At 44.2% G+C, this 26,118-nt stretch overlaps 1 protein-coding gene across 1 annotated transcript; it reads right to left on the reverse strand.

The window, feature by feature from the left end:
- Nucleotides 1–6,925: 6,925 nt before the first annotated feature.
- Nucleotides 6,926–25,670, reverse strand: UNC119 (unc-119 lipid binding chaperone). The gene is made up of 5 exons (XM_066333336.1): nucleotides 25,523–25,670; nucleotides 15,873–15,986; nucleotides 14,874–14,976; nucleotides 13,958–14,130; nucleotides 6,926–13,003 (listed from the first exon to the last, which is right to left on the reverse strand). Exons 1-5 carry the CDS (start codon nucleotides 25,638–25,640, stop codon nucleotides 12,891–12,893), a joined length of 621 nt encoding a protein of 206 aa, XP_066189433.1. The 5' UTR covers nucleotides 25,641–25,670; the 3' UTR covers nucleotides 6,926–12,890.
- Between the last annotated feature and the right edge of the window lie 448 nt (nucleotides 25,671–26,118).

Consider the following 26,118-nt stretch of genomic DNA (forward strand, 5'->3'; position numbering starts at 1 on the left):
TGCTCCAGGAAAAAAAAAAACCCGGTAGGGTGAGGGTTATGCAAACATGGTAGAGCTGGGGGAATCAGTTTTTGATCATCTCAACACTTAGATAAAGAAACACAGAAAAAGTTAAGTACATTATTAGAAATGTGAATAGTATGGTAAGTCTGAAGCATGTAGTGAGTATAAAGCTGCTAAACAGTATCTAAACCTAAGTATAAATCTAAGTATAAATCTAAATCTAAATCTAAATCTAAATCTAAATATAAATATAAATATAAATATAAATATAAATATAAATATAAATATAAAGCAGTGTGTGTATATCTGTATGTGTAATATATATACTATATATATAAAGCACAGTATGTGTATATAAAACACTGTATATGAACAGAAATATATAACAGTATATGTGCATATAAAATACTATTTATAAACAGTGTGTGCATATATATAACACTATATATAGATTAAAATCACGGTATAAATCCATACATATATATATATATTTTTCAATTTAAGGGTCACCAATTTACAACTACCTCCTCTCAGTAGATATTATTAGAAGGATGATATTACTCTAAGACCCTTTTTTTAAAAAATACACATTTTAATACAGACATGCATTGAAGAAAAGCAAAACCAGAGCAGCCCCTGCCCTGTGCTTAGGCACTGGTTTTGTATCCCTGTGGCTCTCCAACACACAGCCACTCTGATGCCTTAAAATATGTCCTCATCCCTCCTCAGCCAAAAATAATAATTAGTAAATAATGTTCTCTGTGGATATTAGACACAGGTCTGGCTCATGGGAGGGGTGGGTTCCCTCAGCTCTGGGTTTGTGAGCTCTGACTCCAAGAGAAGATCCAGGGCAGGACCAGGTGTCCAGACCCCCCAAACTCCTCAAATTCCTTCCAGCCACTTCAGCCCCAGAGGGAATTCTGCACACCTCCATCCTAAGGGAGTTTCCAGAGAAGACTCTCTCTGTTTCCAAGCTTTTCTCTGCAAACACCAAGGATTTGGCACAGGGATTTTCTGAGATATTTGCAGCACCTCGAGGGAGTGAGATGCTCAGTTCTCCATGACTTTCAATCACTGTTTGCACCAAATTCTTGTTAAATCCTTTTTAAACCCCTTACAAATTCCCCCCCTGAGTCGCCCACAGTGAACCACACCATGGCCAGAACTCTACAGGCCTTTGCAAGATATTCCTGACAGAATGATTCCAGTATTTTATATTTGATAGAGGGAGACAGCAACAAAAACCAAAAAGCATGAGAACACACCAGAGGAAGTGCAGTGGGATGGCTCATTGCTCCAAAAACACGACAGAAATGGAATAAAATATTTATGATTAAAGCAAACCCGTGGCATGTGAAAAAAAAAATCCATCAAAACTCACAGTAGGAATCTGGGCAACATTATCAAGCTGAGTTAAACATCTGTGAAACTCCAAATTCACGGATTTGAAAGCGAGAAAAGCAAAACTGCTTTTTCTGAGTCAAAGATTTATAATTTATGGGCACAACAACCCATCCATGATTTGCTAATTCCTGTGTGTCACTCGTGTCCTCTGTGGCTCCAGACTCAGTCATTCCCTCAGAGGCACCTCTGTATATATTCCATGATTGTAACCACACACATGATCACAAGCTGGAGGGGGAGGAAGAAATAAAGAATAAATCAAACTCTCAGACTTTATTCTATTTAATCTATTCTCAGATTTTATTATTTATTCTATTTTTTTTCTTGGTAAGGAGTCTTTGAAGAATGATCAGACATAAAGAACAAAAGGGAAAAAACACACTTGAACATGTATTTTCTTGGGCTTCCTGGGGTTTCTTGTATCCACAGCAGAGGTTTGTCCTCCCTTTATACAATTATTTATTCAAAGCACCTAAAAGCATTTTCTCCAATGCATTCCATATTTAATGGAATTAATTAATAGATAGACAGTTCACAGAAGGTATAAGAAAAGTCTTGTAATAACTTTTACTTTAAAAGGGTTCTGTTTAAGAGGAAACAAACTATACTGCAAGTTATTAACTAATATAAATTGTCTGTGTTTGGCTTTGCCTTCCTGTTCCACTTCAGGCTCCTACATCTGAAATTTTATTGTCTTGCTTCAGTTTAGCGTTATGATTCTGGTAGACACAAAACCAACTCATTGAAATATGGGCTCATGAGGAAAGAGTTATACCATAAGTTACAATTCCGGAACAATTACTGAAAAAAAAAAAAAAAAGTTGAAAATATGTTTATTAAACTACTTTTATTTAAGTTTATATACAAGAATAACCCTCAGCTTGTGCAATCCTTATTTTTGACTTTTGAAATAACTTGACATACTGATAGCACATAAACATTTCCTTAGTGACACCTTATTTTGTACCTACCATAAAATCAGTGTTTTGCACACATTGCAAATCTATTTCAGATGCATTTGCATTAAATTCCATTTTAAGCAGCACTCTGAAAACAGGGGGAGAAAGAAAGGAAAGAATGAGGTTTTCCCAGTCCAAGGCTAATGCTGTCTGCTTAACCAGCTCCTTCCAAAGAGATTATGCAAACCTGTCTAGGAGAAAAAAATAACCCTAAGTGTAATTACCATAAAAATATCTTATTACCAAACAGAAGAAAGTGCTCACTGCTGCCCTCTCCAACGTATGATCAGAAAAAAAATTTGCACTCTAAAGTTTAGGATTTATTAGCTTAACCTTTTTTTTATTGCAGGTTTCATTTAAACTTCAAACCATTCAAATAATCATTTATATTAAAACTATGTTTTGAAGCTCTTTTCTCTTCTTGTGGGCCCAAATTATGACAGGACTTCTGCCTCCCATATTTGCCTGTTCTTGGTTTAAAAACATCCACTTGCTTTTGTTGACATAGGATCTGATCTGAGAAGAATTCTCTCTGCACAATCTTTCAAGCCCCTGGCACAGAGCTGAGCGACTTAAACCCAGCAGTGATTAACTGGAATTATGGAACAGATAAAACACTGAATATCACATCAGCTTTATTGTACACAAAGCTTGAGAAGTGCAACAGACTTATTGGCACTTTCAAACAAATTTAAACTCGCGGAATAAATATTTGGATTCCAGAATTTAGTTCACCAGGGCTGCTGCTCCATTTTTCTACTTCAAGCTTCCAGATTTGTGTGTAAATGTTTGTGTTTAGACTATTAAATATCAAAACCAGCAAACACTTTTACTTGAGCTTTTCCTGACTTCCTAATCCATTTCCAGTCTTAACAAACCCAAAACCCTCAGCAGTGGACGATGAGCTCTCTGATTCACTGGGCATTCCCTCCATCCAATGATATAAATGGAAGCTTTAAAGAAGCATTTTCCATCCGTGGTCACAGCAAAAATTGAATTGAGAACTACTAAAATAATGAATGATGGAGTTACCATAAAACAGAATTTAAATGCAGTCTTGTGTAGAAGCAGAAAAGGGCTATAAAAGCCTTTTTAGCTCAAAGAAATAAACACACACAAAGACTATTTGTTTGCATGGAAAACACTGAAATTACTGAAAATTACAGCAGTGGGAAGATCATTAATGCACATGGCACTTATTTCACCCGGGGGTTCTTATCCAGGCAGCACATTGATGACAAATACCAGGTATTGGGTATAACCATAATAAATGCTGACTGAAATACGAAATTGATGATTTTTAGGTCTTTTATTTTTAATCACAGAATGGTTTGGTGGGAAGGAACCTTCAAGCCCATTTTGTTCCAACAACTTCCACGGGGCCAGGTTGCTTCAGGACTGGCGTTGAGCCACAACTTCCACGTGCTTCACCACCCTCAGAGCCAAAACCTTCTCCCTCACACCCATCTGAACCTCTCCTCTCTCAGTTTAAAGCCGTTTCCCCTTGTCCTGACTCTTTAAAATCCCCACCTCAGCCTTTTTGGAGGCCCTTTGGACACTTGAAGGCCACAATAGGTCCACTCTGGCCCCGTTTTGGTGTTTGGAAGGATGGGAGAATCCCGCTCTGGATGGATCCAGCAGTGACCTGGGCACAGGAGAGGCCAGAGAAGCCATCAAAGATTTATTCCTGACAAAACCAATTAGGCCTGGCCGTGCAGCAAAGGTCCTCGTTAGTCACACGAATTAATTCCTCACTCACGCCATCGGCACCAGGAAATCCATTCCAGCAGCTGCTCCAGGCTGGGTGGATGAGGGGGAAAATCAAACCCCACTGAGAGCTCGGGCAGAAGCACATCAGGCACAAAAACAGCTGGAGAGGGGAATTCACATTATTTGGCTGAACACAGAATTCAAGATCTTGCTCGTCCAGGAAGCTGCTGAAGAATTTAATTTTAGGGACATGAATAAGCCCAGCATGTTCAGGCCTGCTGCAGGCACTGGGCTGAATGATCTCTTCAGGCATTTATTATACTTGCCTTTCCCTCTAGATCGACTTTAGAGCACAAAAAAAAAAGCCCTAAAATGTACAGAAAATAAAATATTTTCTACCAAATACCCAGTTAATCTAAGGAGAAAACTGCAATGCTTTGTTAGCATCGAAGGCATTAAAAAAGTGCAAATTTTTTGTTTTGGCTGGAAACCATCTTTCTCATTTGAACATATCTTAGAGAAATTGAAGCAGTGGCTGAAATAATGGCTCTTAAAAGTTATCTGAGTGGTGACACTTGTGCTTGTGTTTCCTCCAAGCATCTCTTGCCACGCAGCCACAGGAAGCAGAGCCCTGTGTTTGTCACTGGCAAGGAACATTTCTGCACTGTTGTTTCAAATTTAGGTTATGAGCAATGCCAGCCGATGAATTCCAGTGGGGAAATATCTTTAAAATCTGACATCTCAGTGCTGAAGAGTGTCTGGGTCAGAGTGTTGCTCCTCTGAACTTGTGCTCAGGTGTCTCTGCACACTTTAATTGTAAGGGTTACAGTGAACCCTCTGTTCTCCTGACTTATGAACCTGTGCAGACATCAAAGCAGACATCAGGTTTAATTACACATTTAATTATAGATCAGGATGCTAAGGAATGCATTTGGGAAATAAAAACATGATTTTCAACCCCAGTCAAATGCCAGTGATGAGAGTAACACTGGCACAGCATTGGTGCACTGTGCCCTTCACATCACTCATAAAAAACAAAGTTTGGGGCTGGGGTTTTGAGTTTGGTGTTTGGTTGTTTTGGGTTTGTGGTTGTTTTTTTTAACCAAAATAGACTCTAAATATTTTTAGCTTTTCAGGTGGGGCACATGTAGTTCTCTGGGCAACTTTTGCCAGGGAGTCACCACCCTCAGAGGGAAGAATTAATTCTTCATATCTAATTTAATCCCAATTGCTATTCCTCTCTTCTGATTTATCCTGTCATTCCACAGGAAAGGAAGAACTGAAGGTGTTTGCAACTCATCTCTCTTGTCTGTGTTATCTCTCTTTCATAAAGTAAATTTAATTATGTGTTTTCTCTATTGCTGTTTGTAAATTCCCTGCCTGTTTTTATTTCTTGTTACAGATTGCTTTCATATGCAGCTTCATTAACGTGGTTTACGCCCTCCTCTAGAATAATTAAATTATTATTAAATAAAACAGGCCTTTGTTATATAAGGTCCCAAGTCAGTTTTCAAAATAATGGCTGGGAATCATCCAACTGCAATTATGCTCTACCTACCTAAATTCTCTTTGTAGTTTTAATTAAAATACATTATCCAGGATGATTTCACCTCCTTTTTAAGTTCTTGTACAGCACTGGTGAAGGGGAAAAAAATCATCTCTGTAAAGGAATTGCTCTATTTTGTGGACTCAAATAGGGAGAATAAATAGTTCTGGGTTATCCTAGCATGCAATGAGAGATTTCAGTAATCTCTAAAATTATCTTTAAAGTAAGATCCATGGTGTTGAAGGGAAAAAATTGGGAAATTTAGAGTACTTTATCACTGAGAAGTGTTCTTCCTACAAGTGAAAAACGTTAAGGGAATGCAAGTCAGAGATAGATGAATGCCCTTGAACAATGACAAATAAAATAGAAACATGGGGTGAACACTCAAGATTTGCCACAATAACTCAGCAGCTGAGAAATGGCAAAGGAAATAAGAATCTGAGGAGAAGCAGAGAACATCTCCAGAACGATTAGGCACATTTATTAATAAATGAGGCTGACAAACCAGCTAAAGAGGGGGGAAGCATTGGTAATGCAGTGTATTTTTGGCAGACATTTAACACTGTGGAGTTTTCATGGGAATAAAATCCTTCTTTTTTTTTTTAATTTTAATTTAAGGTTCTTTGCAATCTCAGATTTCTAAGCAAGTCCAGGTAATTATACCCGTGCACCAAAATCAGAGAGACTTTTTAACCTGCTTTATTAGTTATTAGCACTGATTTTGCTCTTCTTTTTTTTTTAGGTATTCAGTGAATCAGCATCCAGTCCTTGCAAGAACTCCAAGTCACAATCCAAAAGGGAAACCCTTTTATTAATAAATTCCTTACTCAGTGATGTCCCGCAGGATATTGTGTCAGTGAGGAGTCCCCAGGAATTCTGTGGGATCAAAATGAGTTAGAGAAGACATCTTCCAACAAAAACATCCTGCTTCTCTTCTCCTGAGAGCTGTTCTGCCCCCAGAGAAACAGAGAGGTATTCCCAGGAATTCCTGAATAAAATATCAACGCCATCAAGAGGGAATTACTGCAGTAAAAGTCACTTCAGCCCCAGCAGCTGGTTCAGTTTTAGTCGATAAGAGACAGCAATTTTCACATTAATTTCAAAATTTGATTCTCCAAAGTGCAGCCAGAAATCCTTCAGAAGCACAACCTGGTGTGTAAGAGTGATCCAGGGACTCCAAGGTTCTGTTAATATACTTTGAAACTAATTTATTTTTCATTTTTACAAATTCTCAATGTTTTCACTTTGTTTTTTAAATTGACTCTTCGAACTTGCAAATTTTTGGAAGTCAAACCTGATTCACAGCTGGGTTCTGCACAACTCCAATGTCCCATTAATGTAATTAACACCAATTTATTTAAATCACACCCCAAGACATTTTCCCAATCTGGAAGTTAAATCTCACTTGAACACTTTGAATGTGATGGTTTTACCCCCAGAACCCAAACCACTGCAGTCTTTCCACCAATCACCAAAAAATGAAGCTGCTCACACACATTTGCACGAAAACTGGAATATTGATGGAAGAGAAAGTTTGAATGTTTTTTTTTAGAGAAACACTTCAATAAAATAGACAATCACCCTTGTTTCTAGGATCAATAATTTATTATTTTTTCTTATTTTTTCTTTTTTTTTTCTTTTTTTTTTTTTTTTTTTTTACATTTTGCAATTTGTTACAGGAGAAGAAACACTTGCTAATGGAAGTGACATGTTTTTGAACCATTTTCCAAGGTAATGGAAAAAGATAAGCATATTCCCTAGGATGCACATCAATGACTAAGCTGCCAATATTAAATCAATTGAAGCAAGTGCAGTCCCTATTTAAACCTTGTATAAATTAATTTAAGGACTCTCCTTCTCCTACAGGAAGACTAAATTGTAGCATCTCATTTTCTTTTTTTTTTTGTTTTTTTTGTTTTTATCCTGAAGTCTCAATCTTTTCTCTCTCTCTCTACTTCATCTGCAAAAAGTCAAGCAGGCTGAAGCCAAAGCCACAGAATGGATTCTGTGCCAAGGTTCCTTCTATTCCTGGTGATTTCCTCAGTTCCCTCCTGTCCCAAAAAGGAAACAAAAGACTCCCAGTTTTCTGAAAACCAGATTCTCTGCATGACAGTGCATTGCATTGCCACAAGATGGGCCACAGTGGATGTTCTCCTAGCAAACAAATCACTACCAAGGTACAAAGAATTAGAAATGAACTCGGTAAAAATGCTCCTAACGTTTTTTTCCCAGTGGTTTAATAACCAGAATCCTACTTTCCTTCCACAAAAAATAGATATATATTTTTTTTTATAAATACATTTTAATACAGACAATTCTGTTTCTATGCCAAGGAAAAAAAAAAGTCACATTCAAACAGGTTTGCTGGGTGTATTAGATACAAGCAGACACCAGAGCAGGCAGGAGCACAGCGGGTTTTTGGGGGGCTGCAGACACACAAACATCATTTCACCCACTGACCAGTGATGGGGAGAACAACTGAGCTGCAAGGTGAGACCTGGAGCACCACACCCCTCAAATAAATCAGGAATATCCATGTAGATTAAATGATATGAACTCTCAATGGTATTTCACATTAAGACTAAAAAGCCTGTATAAATTTAGGCAGTGTTTATGCTGGGAGTAAAGAGAACCACCACAAGCAGGAGCTCCCAGCTGCCTCAGAGCCAGGAGAAAACTGAGTCACTCACCATGGCCTTGAAGCTCTTGGGTCTAAATAGCTGAAATTAATTCTTTTTTGTGTCCTTGTCCTCCTTTCCCTCACCCTTCCTCCCCAAATGCACACAAACCTGCCCAAATTTTGTGCCATACACACAGTTCCAGCTGCTGCCCCACAGCCCCAAACGACAGCAATTATTTCTATGGTTTCCTTCCTAACCAGATCTAATTAAAACTGAGCTGTTAACCATCATTTCCAGGTTATGAATAATTAACAGGGCATTTTTATAATACTCACTAAATATGACAGTTGGGTATTAGCATTTTCTTACCTTAAATAGCCCAAATTTTTGCATGACTAAGAGTTCCCTTTAACTTTTCCCATGAAGATTGGGGTTTATTTTTTATGGGTCGATATGTAGGATAACTCTCAATATACTTTAACAGTTTTTTTTTTCTCAAACTGAAGGGATTTGGAGGTTGGTAGCCTGCATGTTTCACACACAGCCAGCCACCACTGTGACACCACACAGGATTTTGGAACAAAACTCAAGAGGACAGAGGTGGAGAACAGAGCATCTTACCGACCTGCTCAAAAAAAAAGAACAAAAACAACCAGGACACAGAGAGAGATTATGAGCAAGAACTAAACCCCAGCAGATTATTTTCAACCCTGGAGAGACTTTCTACGCTAAAATAAATAAATAAATAAACTCTTCTGAGTCAGGAAGGGTGGATCATTCAGTTATTTCAGAAATGTCACCACGTAACGGATAATTCACAGAAACGATTTTGGCTTTTGCCACTGAGCTGAGAGCAAAGTTTCTACATTTTCAACCATAGCTAAAAAAGTGTTAATTCTAAAAAAAAGAAATGGTTCTCTCCCTGCCATGGAAGTGTGAGTTGTTAGACCATGCAGCTCACCACAAATGTATTGCTGCTTTTCTTAAAAAACCCTGACTACTAAAGGAATCCAAGACTGACAAAGTGAAAAAATATGTCAAATTCTAATTTCCCTGAAAGAATGTGTTGAGCTGTAATTTCCCTGTCTCTCAGAAAAATTATGTCACTATTAGCACTCAGAGAGACTTAGTTTCTTTTTCCAAGATTAAGTCACTGTGTAAAGCACACACTTAATCCTGTTTTATGACAGGAAACAGCCGGGCATTATTAGCAGATAATCTTGGTTAGCTCTTGGATGTTTTCTTTCACTTTCAGAAAGTCAGATCCCAAATTGCCAGGCTGGCTTGTTAAAACAGAGCTGTAGTGCTAATTAAAGTCATGCTTAAAATGAGATCAAGGAAGGAAACACAACAGTTCTTTTTTATCCCAGAGCCAATATTTGGTAATTCCGTAACGAACTTCCAAAATAAACCCAATAATGATGAATGTTAAAATACAAAATAATGGCTACTCAAGAAGATTAACAAATTCTTCTGTGAACAACGCTGCTAAGGCTTCATTCTCAACTGGTTTATAATAAGAATCAGCTGCCAATTTAAGGGGAAAAAAATGTGTGTTTCACCACGGGGCAGCAAATTCAGCTCCTCTGCAGAAGGAAGTTGAAATTATTTGGAGCTGCACAAAGTTTGGTCTTTAACAGTAAATTTTGAAGGTGGTTTTTAGGCAAAACAATGGAGATAAGTGGCATTAAAACAGCAACTCTACAGCCAAAGTTTGCGAAGAAACATTTTTTTTAATGCTGTTTTTACGCCTCATGTCAACACCACGTGTGATGCTGCTGCATGAGCAGGTGGGAAAGGAACAGAAGCTCTCTCCTGGACAGGGATTCCCACGTGTTTGTAAAGATTGTGGATGTGGATGACCTTGAGGAAATGCTAACAAAGAGCTCCCAAGTGAAACAGAGAGAGAACAGTGATAACTGCCTCGGTGGGACACAGAAAAAACACCTTCACTGCGCTTCCCACAGAAAGTTCTGTTGTTTGCCTTGGTTTAGGAATCAGAATTTGTTACTTGTGGCAAACTCTGGAAATTTTTAAAAAGAGGAAAGTTGTCCCAACTGAAAAGCTAAAATTGGTTGAAATTGATTTTATTGAAAATGTCCAGCCTTTATTTCTGGCTTAAAATATTCCTAATAATATTAAGCAACAAACTCACTCAGTGTACTACCTCCCGTATGATTCACACTACATTTTCTGTAAGGCTGGAATTGTTACATTTATAATCTGAATTAGAAAAGATTTCAGGAGAGGAGCAGCTGATAATTCCTCCTCTTGTGTTTAACCTCAAACCTACTCTAGAAAAATGTCAGAAATTCCATCCACACTCTGCACCCCTGGGAACACGGTGACTTTCTCTTGGGTCTTTTATAAGAGGCATGTCTACCACTCAAATTTCCCTTGATTACAGTGAAATTTTTATGGAATTACTCTTTTTTTAATATATATATAAGTCTTGAAAGGAGATAGCATTAAAAAGGAGCAGAATGTGACTGTTTCAGAGGAAACTCCATCATATTACCCAAGGTACAACTGATCTCATCACAGCATATTAAATATATGACTGGCAATTCTGAGAAAATTCCATTTCTGAAAGACTTTTAAAAATCTTATGCACACAAGTGACCCTTATGACCAACAAGTGAAAAATAACTCCCCAAAAATCCTGTACAGGGTGGTAATTATAAACATACATTCTATTTTGTCTTTAAATTAACTTTTTTTCTCCTGCAAATTGGAACAAACCCCAGAAATACTTAAAACTTGCAAAATGTCACTGGATATATGATTTAACAGCCCTGATTAAAAAAACAAGCTGGGGGAGGAATGAAAGCATTTTTGAAACTATTTTCATCTTTAGTAAGTATTGTGCTATAAAATTAATGGTCAGTAGCTCAAAGTACTGCACAAATAATGAGGAAATCCTTTGTATCTCTCAAACTGATCAGTCAGCTGTAGGCTACTTGTATGATTTAACACACCAGAGACAAAAAATAGTGATAAATACGAGTCTCACTGTGCTAAGAATTACTACAAGCTACTACTTGTGTAAAATCAGTGAACTTGACACACGTTTGTAGCTACCAAGCTAAATAAAAACTGTGCTGTAACCTAAAATCACTGTGTTTTTTTTTTAAATAAAAAAAACCTGCCTCCTCTCTCAGCAGTCAAAAAAGCCAAGCCAAATACAAATGGTGACACATTGAAAAGTGACCACAACCCCAACATGAGCACAAAAGCCTCCCTGTCCTTAGGCTACACATAGAATTGTTTGTGGTCCTGTCTGACGTAGGCTGCGACTACAGAGATGCTCACCACGACTGGAAATGGTTATTTTTATAAAAATTATTACAATTATTACACCTATCCGAGGCTAACATAGAATGTTCCACTTCAACTCACAGGAATAGACATGGAGACATCAAGTATTTATAGAAATATCTACAGACTGCAACTGTCTTTTATTTTTGTTGTTTGCTTTTTTTTTTAAGTATCAGTGAACTGACCTTCAGAGTAAGGGTTTCATGACAACAGGTCACCCCACACTAGTTTATTCTTGGTGTTGCTATTCCTTGGGCCAAATTGGTGTTAAACTTCTTCCAGAGTCTGCTAATTTTTGTGTTAAAGTTGCTGATTATAAGATTTAGTATCACCTGTATTAATATCTGATGAGGAACATTTTTAACAAAGGGGAAACGCTGTCTTAACTTCCTTTAAATGCAGATACAAGTGGAAAATTGGAGATTCCACACTCCCCAGCTGTCCTAGACAATTAGAATGTTGCTCTAAGAAGAAGTGCTGAAATCCTTATCTTGGTATCGAGCAGAGATGAAAGAAAATAGACATGGGAAATGTGTGGCATGAAAAGGCTGACTGTTAAATACACCAAGAATCCTTCTGGTTTGTCTGATTATTCTGCAAAAACCCCAAATAAATGAAATGTATTAATGGAGGTTCATGGAGCCACAGTGCCATTTTACCTCCATCTGAAATGTAAAAGGAATGTAAATGTAAAAACACCCAATTAACACAGCTCTGCCACTGAACCTCTGCTCTTCATTGCAGGTTTGGGTGCTTCCAAGGTTAAACAGAACATGGCACAGAAGGATCAGGACTAAAGGATGAAATAGTCATGGAGAGAGCCAATCTGAAGATGAAATCTTGCCTCTGTGAGATGTTTTGCTCGATACTTTCAACAGGCTGGACAAGTTAAATTGGCCTTTGAAGCATTCACAAAGAGAAACAACCACCCAAACCTCTGCCTTTGCATCCATCCTCTCCCGTGGTTTCTCTGATTACATTCTTTGGGAAATCAATCCTAAAAGATACTCGAGAGCAAGAACATAAACTCACAGAATAAAGGGCGAAACCCCTCAGGTCCCACAAGGCCATTTTCAAAGCAGACACTTAAAAAAGAACTTAGGGAAGTGGTATCCAAAGATCATTTTAGCTCAAAACCTCTGAAGAACTTGGGTCTGCTTCAAAGCTCAAAAGGGATGTCATGAAACTCCTACTGTGGCAAAGAGTCCTTGGTTGGTGGATCCTTGTCCAGGTGACATTGCAGGCAGCGGAGCTGGAGGTGTTGGGATCCCTGACGACTTCCAGAGGGAAGGGGGAGGCCAGTGCAGCCAGGGCTGGTCCAGCCCACGCTCAAGGTCCTCCACTGTATGAATAATCTGCCTTGTTGTGCATCACCAGCTTGTTGTCTACAAAGTAGAAACTGTCCGACTGTGTCTCGTAGGGATGCAGGATCATCTCTCGAACTGTGAGGGGGAAATGGGAGGAAGAAAAGAACAAAAGAAAGGAAAAAAAACAAAATTAAGGGTGATGCTCCACGCTGGGCTCAAGCATTGTTCAGATCAGGTGAAAAACCAAAACCCAAATGGGAATTGCCCAAACGGCTCCTTGTTGGTGTCTTTTGAACAATTCAAGCATAACGGTGGGATTTTTGTGTTGGAAAAGCCCTCTAAGGCCTAAAAATCCAACCTGAGTTCACTAAACCCTTGTGCCACATCCACACTTTCTTTGAACGCTTTCAGGGATGAAGAATGCTCATAATCCAAATATATGAAGGCACCAGATAAAGGGGACCTCAGAACAAGAAGCCATTACATACTGATTTGGGGTTCCTTTTTGTTTTGTTTTTAAAAACAGTGGCAAAACAGCAAACTCAAAGTAAATTTGTTTGAGGCCTGACAGCTGGGCCTCACTGTATTTTCCATAGATTGTGATATTAGTGCTGACACATACAATTAGGGGTTGTAAAGAGGAAGATCACAGAGATTTAGTGCTTGTGCTATTGTGTCTTGGGAGAGAGGAGAGAAAATAAAAGTAATGTTCATACTAAAACCTCTCAAGCTCACAATATAGCACATCAAACATTAAAACAGATCATAACATTTAAGTTATCCATTTATTGGATGTCTTTTTAATCTTTTTTTCTTGCTTGTTTTATAACACAATTATCTTTTTTTTCTCCCTGATACTGAAGCTTCCCTTTTATGAATTAAAAAATAAAACCAAGCAACTGCCTTGTGTGTGATGAGATATATCCTACTAGAAAACAAAATCAGTGTTAACACAGATATAAAAGGATGAATTATTCTACCCAACCCACTCTCTAGAGACAGCTTTTAAGAAAGGGCTCCCCCAAACCACCTCAGATGAACATCATGGTGTGACAACCCAGAAATGGAAATTTATAATTCAGAGCTTACTGAGATCCTCCGAGAGCTGGGGGAATTCATAGATGTGCTCACAAGTATTTTTACTGCTGGGGATGCAGAAGCCAAATTCAAAATCAAAACTTTTCAGCAGTTGGTCACGGAAGTAGTGCCTCTCAATCATACGGAAATTATTAATGGGTTTGTCCCCTACTGTGAATTCCACCCTGAAAAAGAAGGGTAAAATAATGTGAGCTATTATGTGCTTCAATAAGATCTGTACCATTCCTGAAAGGCAGAAGAGAACTCTGAAAAAAAAAACCAGCCAAAAATATAAAGCTACAGCACTAATCATTTAGTGAAAGAGGAATTATTGTTTCCTCTTTCACTGAAAGTATTCTACAGGGACATACCACAGCATTAGATAAATATCTTAAAGCTCATCCAATTTCACCCCTGCCATGGGCAGGGACACCTTCCACTATCCCAGGCTGCTCCAAGCTCCATCCAGCCTGGCCTTGGACACTCCCAGGGATGGAACAGCCACAGCTTCTCTGGGCACCCTGTGCCAGGACCTCCCCATCCTCACAGGGAACAATTCCTTCCCAAAATCTCCTCTAACCCTGTCCTCTGGCACTGGGAAGCCATTCCTTGTGTCCTGGCACTCCAGCTCCTTTCCATAAGTCCCCATCCAGCTCTCTTGGAGTCCCTTCAGGCACTGGAAGATGCTCTAAAGTCTCCTCAGAGCTTTCTCTTCTCTGGAGAGTCTTCCCACTTTATTTTGCCTCATTTATCTTCAGCGCCAGTCCCATCACTGACTAAACAGCGGAGACTTGGAGACCCTCACAACAAATAAAAAAGCCTCGCTGTTCAATCAACTTCCTGGCAGGATGAACATGGAAGAGATGGGTGTTTTTTTCCCTGAGATTTCAGTTGTTTTCTGTGCTGGGCAGAGAGGGGAGTTACTCACGTGGCTCCCACTTGCCGCAGCCGGAGGAAGGCAGGGGTGAACTGGTAGCGCACGAAGCGGCCGGCGTTGGGGTCCACATCCTTCCTGTCATTGTGCTCCCGCTCTGCAAAAGCCCAAGGAAAGCTCTGTCAGAGCTGCCCTGAGAGGCAGAAACCTCAGGGGAAATACTTGAGGGGGTGTTCTTGAGCCACGTAAGCCAGGAAACCACGCTGGCATTGAGCTCGTCCTGTCCTGAGGTGTCAACCACTGGGCACTCAGGAGATGGAATGTGGCAAGACGGGCTTTGGTTTGAGTGATTTCTTATCTTCTGGATTTCTATTCCTCATCTACTGCTCCTGCCTCACACCAGGACTGCAGAGTGGCTCTGAACAAGCCATTTTCCCCTTAGCATGTTTGGTTTGCTACCTATATGCTACAGAAAACTTCCACTCACCTGCAGGGAGGTGGGGAAGGGTTTCAAAGTGCTTGGCCAGAAAAAGAACAGTTGCCCTGGGTTTTTATCACCACTGGCAACAGGCAACACTTGGATGCTTAGAAGTAACACCTAAAAATTAATTAAACAACAAAAAAAAGACAAATGTTCTGTTTGTTTAATTTGCCCTTGGCAGTTTCTCCCTTTTGGAAATACCATTTTGCTGACTCCTCAGTGAGAGATGCTAAACTAACAGCTCAACTATGTGCAGGGGGCACTAACTGATGAACAGCCAAGAAAAAAAGCACCCAGTGACCTCCTCCTCCTCCTCCTCTGCTCCTGTTTACAACATCCATCTGTCCCTTCCCATCACAGATGGCAAGAGGAAGAGCACAGCAGCAGCCAGCTCTGCTCACCCTGTTGGTACAAAGGGACACCTGAGAAACATTCCTGCTGCAAGATGGGACTCCAGCCCTCCTGCAGTGGAGAGATTCTGCTACTTTTGGGAAATGAATGGAGTAAAAGGAGTGGGGAAAGGCAAAAGAAAGCATTTGTTCATGGAAACCTTCTTTTGTGTGTGCACTCACCTGAAGCTGCTGGCTTGGTGATTTCAAACAAGACTGTGCCAGATTCCATGTCCCGGATTTTGAACCTGGTGAAGTCTATCTTGTAAACATTTTCCTCTGGAGTGCACAAATAATCTGCAGGGGGAAGCAAATTTAAATGAAGGCTGCCCTGAAATACCAGGAATTTCTGGCTGTTCTTTGGAGGCCACACCAGCAGTGAGAGCTGCTCAAGTGCATCTCCACTACTGCCCGTTTTAATTCAAAACTGATGTCTCTGAGGACAGTCTCAGTTCTGGAGGTTCAGACAGGACAGGGGGGAGAATTCTCTCCCCCAACACATCGAGGCCATCACCTATTCCCAACCCTGTGCCAGTAACTTCTGCATCCATTTCCTCCCGGGGTATTGAGACCAGTCAGCACCTCCATCAAATCCCAGCCTTTCCAGTGTTAAGAGGCTTTGCCTGTTTTAAAAACTGCCCTGTGGCAGAATGTGAGGGCTAAGCAGCTTTGGGAGCCCTAAGCCGACTGCATTTAACTGGAACAGGAGTCTCCTCCCCTGTGCCACCTCCCTGCCCCAGCCCTCTGCAGACAAAGGGTGGCCTCTGCTCTCCACTGATGCTCACCCCACACCAGGACTTGTTTTCCTCAGCACTGAAAATGATGTTGAAGCCTTTCCCTATGTTAGGGAAGCACAGAGCAGAGCTTTTCCCTGCTTTGAGTATCTTTGAGAGAAAGTCATGGAATCACAAAGTTGTTAAAGGTTGGAAAAGCCCTCTGAGATCATCAAGCCCAACTTTTCTCCCTGCACTGCTGTGTTCACCACTAAACCATGTCCCCAAGTGCCACATCCACAGGCCTTTTCAACACTTCCAGGGATGAGGACTCCTCTGCTAAAATGCTCATAGTTTTGGCCTTCAGCCTTGCTGTGCCCTGAGCCAGCTCCTGGCAGAGGCATCATCCTCCTCCCTGGGAAGGAGCACACACAGCACAGATTGAAAGCAGCTCCAATAATTTATCTACCCTGACAAATCTAAGGAAATGCTTGATGTGGACAAGTCAGGTTAACTTTCAAACAAGAGCACATTTGATTGTTATAGGAGACTGGTTCTGGAGGTTCCAAGGTGAAAATAATACTTTAACATTCTAATTCGAAGCACTTTCTCAGCTACTAATTCCTGGTGTTAATCTGAGCTGATCACTTCTTTCTGCCTGCTTTCCTATTTCTGAAACACCAACAAATCCATCCACCTGAGGCTTACTCACTGACTGCATAAAAACAAGTTACAAGTGCTCAGAGCTCAGACCTGCCCATGCCAACCCACCTTCAGCACAGGTCTAAGAAATCCAGGGCACTTTTAGAGACTTCTGAGCTCCTGGGCACCAACACCTGGCACCAGCACTTTCCTAGAAGCCTTTTATTCCTTCCAAATCTCCAGAACTTGGAGAACTGTCCAAGTAAACTCAGCACAAGGAACAGAGGTGTTAAATGTTCTCCCTGGACAGTTTTACTGCTCTCCAACAACCCCATATGGTGAATGCTCAAAGGAATGCCAGAGAATCTGTGGATGTCCCATTCCTGGAAGTGCTCAAGGTCAGGCTGGATGGGGCTTGGAGCAACCTGCTGCAGTGGGAGGTGTCCCTGCATGGCAGAGGGGATGGAAGTGGATGATTTTTAAGGTCCCTCTTAAGCCAGAACAATCTGAGATTCTCCAATTCTATAAATGGGTGTTCAGAGAGAGGACAGTGTTCAAAACATCCCTGGCATTTGACAGGGATTTTCCCTTCCCTATCAACACAGCACAAGGAAAAACTGACAGCAGCACTCACACAGTCAGGAAGAACAAGCTAAAAGCTCAACCTTTTTTACTACCACGAGAAAACACAAGCCTGTATTTGGTCAGATATCCCAAAAACTGCACAAAAATCTTCTTTGGTGTCTTTAACAGTAGCCAAGAAGACAAGATACGAATTTTAACCCAGCCCTTGCCTTAGGCCCTGATGTTTAGCATTCCTCAGGGAGGTGTCCTGCAATTACACGGTGATTTTTAAGCTCTGACACATCGGCCACCCCAATTCCTAACCCGTCCCACAACTTCCCAAGCCTGAGCACCAACATGCAAAACACAAACTGATGGAAGCAGGCACAGCTTCCCAGAGCCCAGCTTCCCCTTCCTAAGCCCATGGCCATGCCTGTTCCCTGGGAAGGCTGTTGGGAACAGGCAGCAGTAGCCCTGGAGCCCAGGACACCTTCCCTGGAGCACGCTGGCAAATCTGAAGCCGCGTTTGTCTGCAAGTTAATTATTAAGTGTTTCTACTCCTGCAGAATTCCTGCCCATCCAGCACCATGGCAACAGCTTTATCCCCCTCCTTGGCAGCAGCGTTGCTGCAGTAACAGTGTCCATGACTCATCTGGAGCAGAGGAGAGCCAAGCAGAGCCTCCAAAGAGGAGTAAACCCCGGGTAGAATCCCCACCAGGCTCCTGCTCATTTATGTCTGCACCCCTGGACTGTTATTTTCCAACTCTTTATGCCCTGATAATATCTTAAACCCTTTTTTTTCTTATTTTCTTTTTTTTTTCCTTTTATTTTTCTTTTTTTTTCTTTGTTCTTTTTTGTTTTGTGTGTTGTGTTTTTTTTTAATCAGCATGCCAATATACAACTGGATGCCATCCGGGAAGATCAGCTGCCAAAATACTGCAATCAAGTGTTGTTTTTTTTTTTTTTCCTCCTCTGGCAGTGCCCAGTCTCCTGGAAAGAAAAAAAAAGAAAAAAAACCCCAGAGGAATATATATTCCTCTCAGTCTGTATTACATTTGTTTCTGCTATTCCTGCTCAAAAATCAATCAAAGTAGCCACGTGCTGGTTTTTTCCCCCCACACGTAACCAGAGCCTGAGGCTGCACTGGAAGGTCTTATTGGGAATGGGCTGCTTGCAATTGGCAGCTCCTTCTGCTTAGCTGAGCACTGTCAGATTTGCTAATCTCATCACATACACACTTATTTTTAAATTACTGTAGGGCCCAGTTGCCCACACTTCCGTGACTCACTTAAATGTATCATCTGCTTCCCTTATCCTAATTCACTGTCGCCACGATTCGGGGAAGGGAGGCAGCAGCCGTGGTTATTTTAGCTGGGAATGAGGCAGATCAAACCTCCACAGAGGGGATTCTTGCAGAGAATGGTGGGTTGGTGTCTCAGGACAGAATATTTTCTTGTTTCTTCCACTTCCCCTGAAGCAGGTTGTGCTGTTTCCCTGTTAATAACTGAACCATCGTGGTGTGTCCCTGAGCCTTCAGTGCAAACCTGATTTAGGGATGAAGGCATGGGCACAGCAGCACTGCCATGGAAAACCCATCAGATCAGTCCTTATCCTAAAGAACCCACATTTAGTAGTGCAAAAAAAAAAAAAAAAAAAAAAAAAGGTCCCAAAAGAGGAGTGCTCTCTACCCTTTCCTAAAGACCAGGAATTGTCATGTCCCAAAGCTCTATCCCCAAACAATTCCCCTGGTATTAGCAGCCCTCACACCATTCCTGATGGTGCCTCTCCAGCTTTTTTCCCATAACCTCTGGATCAGGCCCAAAGATCTGCAACTTTCCACTCTTAGAGGCAATTTCTATCTTAGGACCTATCACAGTTGTGAAGAGTTTGGATCACAACCAACACCACCGTGGTGGTCTGAGGCAGCAGCAGAGGTGACTGGCCTCCTGAATCTGGCTCCTTCACAAGTTCTCCAATTCCTTTTGTAGGAAAAAGTGATCCCAAAGTGACTCCGAACAGTTCAGTGGTCTCTAGCTTTGCCCTCAGAATCAGCATGTGCTCCTTCCCCTGGTACAGTTCTGAGGTGATACTTCTACTGTCTGATCCAGGGAAGGGACAGTTTTTATCCAGGAAACCTTCCTGCCCTCCCAAACCCAACCAAGATTACAAACCAAACCAGCAGAGCAGCGTGGACAACGCCAGCAGGCACTGCCTGTGAACACTGGCACACTGGTCCTGAACCCTGCTGCATAATTCCAGGTGTGTATTTTAGCAGCTGCTGTTACAGAGGAGCACAAAAGGTGAGGGATAACACAGTGCTCAATAACACAGGAAAGCAAACAAAGGCACTTTCTCCTCTGGACCTCTCCCTGTCATTTAAATGCACGAGATCAGGTTTGATCCTCATCACAGGCAGCTAAAATTTGATCCTACCATTTCCAAATTCCCTTTGCAACCACCCCACCAGGCACATTTTATCACAAGCTCACGGGCAATAGGATTCACACTCTTTATTGTTCTCTTTTCAAGATCCTTTCTCCATCTCTGCAATCAGGAGGAAGCACGTGTCCCCTCTCACAGACACCAGGGATATTTCTGTGCTCATCAGAGTCTAATCTCAGATGGGGCAGCTCCTATTTTAAGGCCTCAAGAGCCCACTAAGGAAAGCAGAGTGCACCCAGGGTAAGAAAACTGAAAATCTGGTCCTGGAAATGGGTGTAAATCAGGAGGATGCTGTACAAGAGACTGAGGCAACAACAGTGACTTGCAACAGGAATTTCTCTCCCTGACACAGACAACAATAATTTCGGGAACGGATGAGAAGGCTCCTGTAGTTACACAGGGCTGTTTCCTAACCTGCATTAACCAACAAGGTCAGGAGCTATTTTGAAGCCAACTCCCAAGACATAAACCAGGTATAAAGCCAAGACAACTGCAGGGGAATTGCCAGGAGCTGGAGATTAGGAGATTATCAGATTGAAGAGTCTCAGGAGGAAACAAAAATAGCCCAGACCCCACCAAGAGGCCGAGCAGTGACGCAGGACACGGAGCAGGACCTGAGGGGAAGGCAGGGCAGGTTTCAGGTGCTATTGATACACCTGCCCAGACAACCTGGGTTCAGTTAAAGAAAAAAAAAAAAAATAAACCATTTCCCTGCCCTCTGCCTCAGCAGTTCAAGCCCTGTGAAACCAAGGCAGCCAGGAAAAAGGATCTACTCCTGTAAAACAGCTTCCCTCCACCCCAAACCAGGGGGTTTGGAGAGCCAGACACAGGGCAGGGAAGCAGCTGCCCTCTGACCTAGCTCTGGAATTAGGCTGCTGCAGTGTCCCAGAGGGAAAATCCTGCACCACAAGGATCCCACAGGGGTTTTTCCACAGCAGCACATTTACTGTCAAGGAAGCAGAGGGATTTAGGCCAGGAGGCTCCAGGCTGAGGCACTTCCCAAGGTCCCCAGAGCCCCTCAGTTGCTAAGTCCTACTGCACAGCTCACCAGGCTCTGATTTTTGTGGCAGCCTGCTCATCTCTTTTTCTTTTTTTTTTTTTTTTTTTTTCAGTTTTAGCTAGAGCTTTCCAGACTTCGCCCTCTCACAATTAATTTGATCACAGCCCTGCAGCCTGTGGATGGAGCTGCTCTTCCCCCATTTCCAAGGCACCCAAACACTTTCTGCTGCCCCCTTTTCACGCTGATTGCATTCAAAGTCTGAAACCACGCGCACAGCATCAACTAAATCAGCTATTTTGGGGCTGAGCCAAAGCCAAGCTCTGCTCAGGCCCTCAGGCTGACTCCCTCAGCTTTCCTCTTACCTTTGCCATCTCCACCAGGGATGGCCCAAACCCACAACCCTGGGAGAAGGGGGAACCCCACACCACACACACACCCCACGCTGCACTGTGAGACTTTGGGAAACACAGAGCCCTGGAAAAGCTCACAGCCTTGTGTGGGATGCTGAGGGAAGGGTCGAGCAGCTTGGCACAGCTCTGGGATATGGTTCTGCAACAAGAAATCAGCACATCAAAACACAGCCACACATCACAGCCCTGGACACAGCAGAACAGGGATTTATTAACCTCACAGACACATACAGCTCCTCAGAGTCTCCAATAAAATACCTTCTCCCCATTAACTGGGGAGGGAAGTCATGGCCCAGGAGTGGCTCTGAAGATGGATTCATGCACATCTGCCTCACATTCCTATTAGTGCCTCCCTCTCTCCTTGCCTATCCAAACCCCATGGATTTAGAAATGGATTTGAACATGGATCCTAGATGGTTCAGCTTTACAGGACTTGAACCGCTGAGGCAGAGGGCAGGGGAATCGTTTATTTGCGGTTTTTTTCTTCAATCAACTGCAGGAAACTGGTATGAAAGTCCCCCAAGAAGGGTCTGGCCTGCCTAACCCACTGAGGCAGTCCTGTGCCAAGCTGGCCTTTAGCTAAAGCTGCCTAGAGAAGTCTCAGAGAAATCCCAAGTGACAGGTCAAGGAAGAGATTACTTTCAGAAATGATTACATGTGTCTTCCTTATTTTTAGGGTTTGTTTTGAAACTGTTTCCAAGCGTGCAATCAATGATTTAACCCCTTGGTTCGCTACAATAAAACCAGAGTTAGAATAAAACTTAAAATGTAAGATTTGATTTGGTATTACAGACAAAGTGTGCAGGTAATAAGCAGGGCAGCCTCAGAGGCTGGAGCTCGTCTTTTGTTACACATCTGACTCCTCTGATCCTCTGGCTGCCTCAGTAATTAATTGCAATTTGAACTGAGCTCTGCCCCACTCCTTTGCTAATCTTAAATTAATCACGTCATGAGCTTTTTCCGCTTTTCCCAGCCACAGTTGTGCGAGCGAGTGACAAATCTTGCTAATTGCAAAGGAAATGGTTCTCTCGCCTTTACACCTGATCCAGCTGGAGCAGAGCCAGAACCAGCCTGGCCAAAAGGCCCAGATATCCCAGGGCAGAATCCCAAATCCATCAGGCTGGACCCCAGCACGCCTGGAAACGTTGTGGGACCGGGGCAGCCGGGGGAATTTCACATTGGAAGGACGCAGAATGTGCAGGGCAGTTCACACAACTCCCCAGTTAAGCTTATTAGAAGCACATTAAGAGCAGAGCCCAGCTGGTTCCTGTGGCTGCCCACAGAGCCACATCCTGCCTCGCCACCCTCCCAGCCCAGCCAGCTCACATTCGGTCAGCTGCACCTACTGGGAGAGCAAAGTCCGGCTGTGCTGCCTGGTGGAAAGGTGATTAGGGAGGAATTCTTCCCTGTCAGGCTGCTGAGGCACTGGCACAAGTTGGGCAGAAAAGCTGTGGCTGCCCCATATCCCTGGAAGTGTTCAAGGAAAGGTTGGATGAGGCTTGGAGCAACCTCAGCTAGTGGAAGGTGTCCTGTTCTTGGTGAGGCAGTGGGAACAAGGTGGTTTTTAAGGTTCCCTCCATCCCAAACTATTCCGTGCTACAGCCAGAATTCCACCTCTCCCTGAACAACCTGGAAGGCTGCTCCTGGTGTGAGCATTCCTAAAACACACCTTGCTGTGGTACCAAGCCCTGGCCAGCCCTCCCCAGGTCCCAGGCAGGACACAGTTTAATGCAGTCCCTCGACAGCGTGAGCTGCCGTGCTACTGGCCCATGAGTTTGGATAAAGATGGATTATCCTCTCTCTGGAACAACAAAGGGCATCCAGGGCACCAGGACATTTCTGTTGCAGCCCCACCACCAACTCGTCCTTCAGCTTCAAACCGTGAAAGGCAGAATTGCTGCAACAGGGTGTGGTGTCTGCCCTGACACTCAGCACGTCCAAAATGTTGGGGCAGCTGTGAAACTTTTCTCTCACAGCCTGGTACTTCCTCCTCCCCTACCTGAAGCAGAAGAGTGGAACGGTTTCACATTGCTATTTTTGGCCATCTGTTTTTAAGGGTGTAGAAATGAGTAAAGGCCACAGAACGTCCCAAATAATCATTAGATACGATTATTAAAGATTAAAGATATGAAAAATATTTTTAGCTTCCTGTTAAACCCACCAGGACAAAAAAAACTGAGTTTGAGAAGGGAAGCTGCAAAGTGATCCTTGGTGATAAGAAACAATCTGCTCAGCATGGATGTACTGTTTACCCAAATTCGCTGAGGGTTTCAGGTGTGGAGAGCATTTCCTGGCGCCCACACCTCCAGCAGGGCAGGAAGCACTTCCCGTGGTAATCCTGGGACATCATCACGGTGCTTGGCTCTGTTTAGCATGACCCATCTGCACCCCTGGTACCAGCAAGTCTCATTGCAGGAAGGGAACACAACATTTTCATGCATTTCACATCCTCCCTGTGCTCCAGAGCACCCTGACCCAGGCTTGGAAGAAGCAGACAACAACCAGCTCTGCTCCAAGCCTGGCTCACCAGCTCAGCCTTCTCTGCTCCCTGGGAAGGCAGGAGCTCACCAAGAGCATGCACCATCCATCCCCACTGATGCCACACGAGGTGACAGCAAGGGTGTGGGGTGGCCCTGTCCCCTCCAGACAGCCCTGGCCACGGCAGGGACATGGAAGCTGCCACGAAGTGAGCACACAGTGCTTCACATAGCCGTTGCTTGCATTCACCATCCAGCTGAGGATGCTGGCAGGATGCTTCAGTGCCTGCTGCGTGGCTCTCCCTGCCACAGGCAGGGGATTTCTGGGCACTGAATCACGCAGCTGCACCAGCAGAGCAGCTCTGCTCACAGAAGGGGACCCAAGGGTCCTCAGCAACAGCAGCTCCTCTCAGAGGAGCTTTCCTGAAGGTTGACACGAGCCCCTGCCGGGCTGTCCTCCTCCCATCCTGCTCACACAGCAGCCCCACGGGGCTGCCTGCACGCACCAGCACCCACAGCCACATCCTTCTTCTCCGGGGCTCTGTGACACAGCCCCAGCCAGTGACACAGAGCTGGCTTTGAGGCCACATCACACAGCGCTGTGAGGCACAGGGAGCACGGCCAGAGCCCAGGCCAGCACAGGGAGACAACCCAAAGGTCCTAGGATATGGGAAAAGGACTTTTTGGGACACCAGGGCAGACTGTCCCTGGGCATCGCTGAGGTGAGGCTGGCTTGAGGCACACACATTCCCATGGAATGGTTTGGGTTGGAAGGGACCTTAAAAACCATCTGGTTCCAACACCCTGCCAGGGGCAGGGACATTTTCCACCAGCCCAGGTTGCTCCAAGCCCTGTCCAACCTCATCTTGAACACTTCCAGGGATAGAGCAGCTACAGCTTCTCTGTGCCAGGGCCCCACCACTCTCCCAGGGAAGAATTTCTCCCTAATATCTTAACCTAAAGCTGCTCTCTTTCAGTGTGAAGCCATCCCCCCCTGTCCTGGCCTTTCCCCAGCCCCGTGTGCTGCTGTCCCGAGCTCTTCTGCCGAGCACAACAGCCACACACTCCCACCCACCACCTCCAAGATGCCCTCAAGACCACGGGTGTTATACTGGAGAGGGGGAAACCGGGATGGGGGGCTGCTGTGAAGTCCCCGCGTGCTGTGGCCAGGGATGCAGCCCACCCCATCGCCGCGGGCACAGGATGGGAGGCTGCGCCCAGGGAACGGGCGATGGGGAGAGCCAGGAGCATCCCAACACCGACCTTCGACCAGAGTTGGGGGGCTGCATCCCCAGCTCCGGGCAGTCCCTTGTCCTTTCGATGGTACCCAGCCCCCGGGGTGCCACATCCCGGCGCGGACTCTGTCCCCTGCGGTGCTGCATCCCCACTTCTTGTCCCCGCGAAGAGAGAGGACCGATCCCCCTTTTCCCTCTGGGTTAGCCCCCTTGAAAGGGGGAACGGCTCCTCTTTTCCCCCTCGTTTAGACTCCTCGGAGAGGAGAACCGGCTGCCCTTTTTCCCCCGGGAAAATCCCCACGGGGACACGATCCCCATCCTCCCCCCGCGCCGCCATCCCCGGTACGCACCGCTGGTGACCCGCTGCAGCCCCAACACATCGTCGGGCCCGATGAGCGCCTTTCGGCCCAGCTCCTCCTCGGTCCTGGCCGCCGCCGCCCCGGCCCCGCCGCTCTTCTTCACCTTCATGGCCCCGCCGCCGCCGCCGCCGCCGGTGTGAGCGGCCCCGGCCCCGCTGCGCGCCGCCGCACCGGGAGGGGCATCGCCATCACCGCCCCCGGCCCGCCCCCGCCCGCACAGCACCGCCCGGCTCCGCGGGCAGGGGGAGGAACGAGGGCAAGCGGGGAAGGAAAGCGGCTCCCCCTCCCACGCTGCTCCCGGGGGCTCGGGGCAAACCCTTTCTGCTGGAGGAGGCTGAGGTCTCACCACTCCTGTGAATTCCCCGCCACCGAGGTGCAGCCCCCTCCCAGGAGCTCAGGTGAGGTGGGGACAGACCCCACACCTCGCCCAGAGCACAGGGACACCCCGCCCCAAGCGTCCCCGGAGCGACACACAATGGAGGGGCTGGACCCCGCTAAGGTGGGCTGTCCCCGGGGGCTCTGTGCCCATGGAGGGGATGGGCTCCAAGAACTGCCCTCCAGGAACTGTCCCCCCCTCCCCAACTCAG

Source organism: Sylvia atricapilla, chromosome 20, assembly GCF_009819655.1.
Source record: "Sylvia atricapilla isolate bSylAtr1 chromosome 20, bSylAtr1.pri, whole genome shotgun sequence".
In the NCBI taxonomy this organism is placed as follows: domain Eukaryota; kingdom Metazoa; phylum Chordata; class Aves; order Passeriformes; family Sylviidae; genus Sylvia; species Sylvia atricapilla.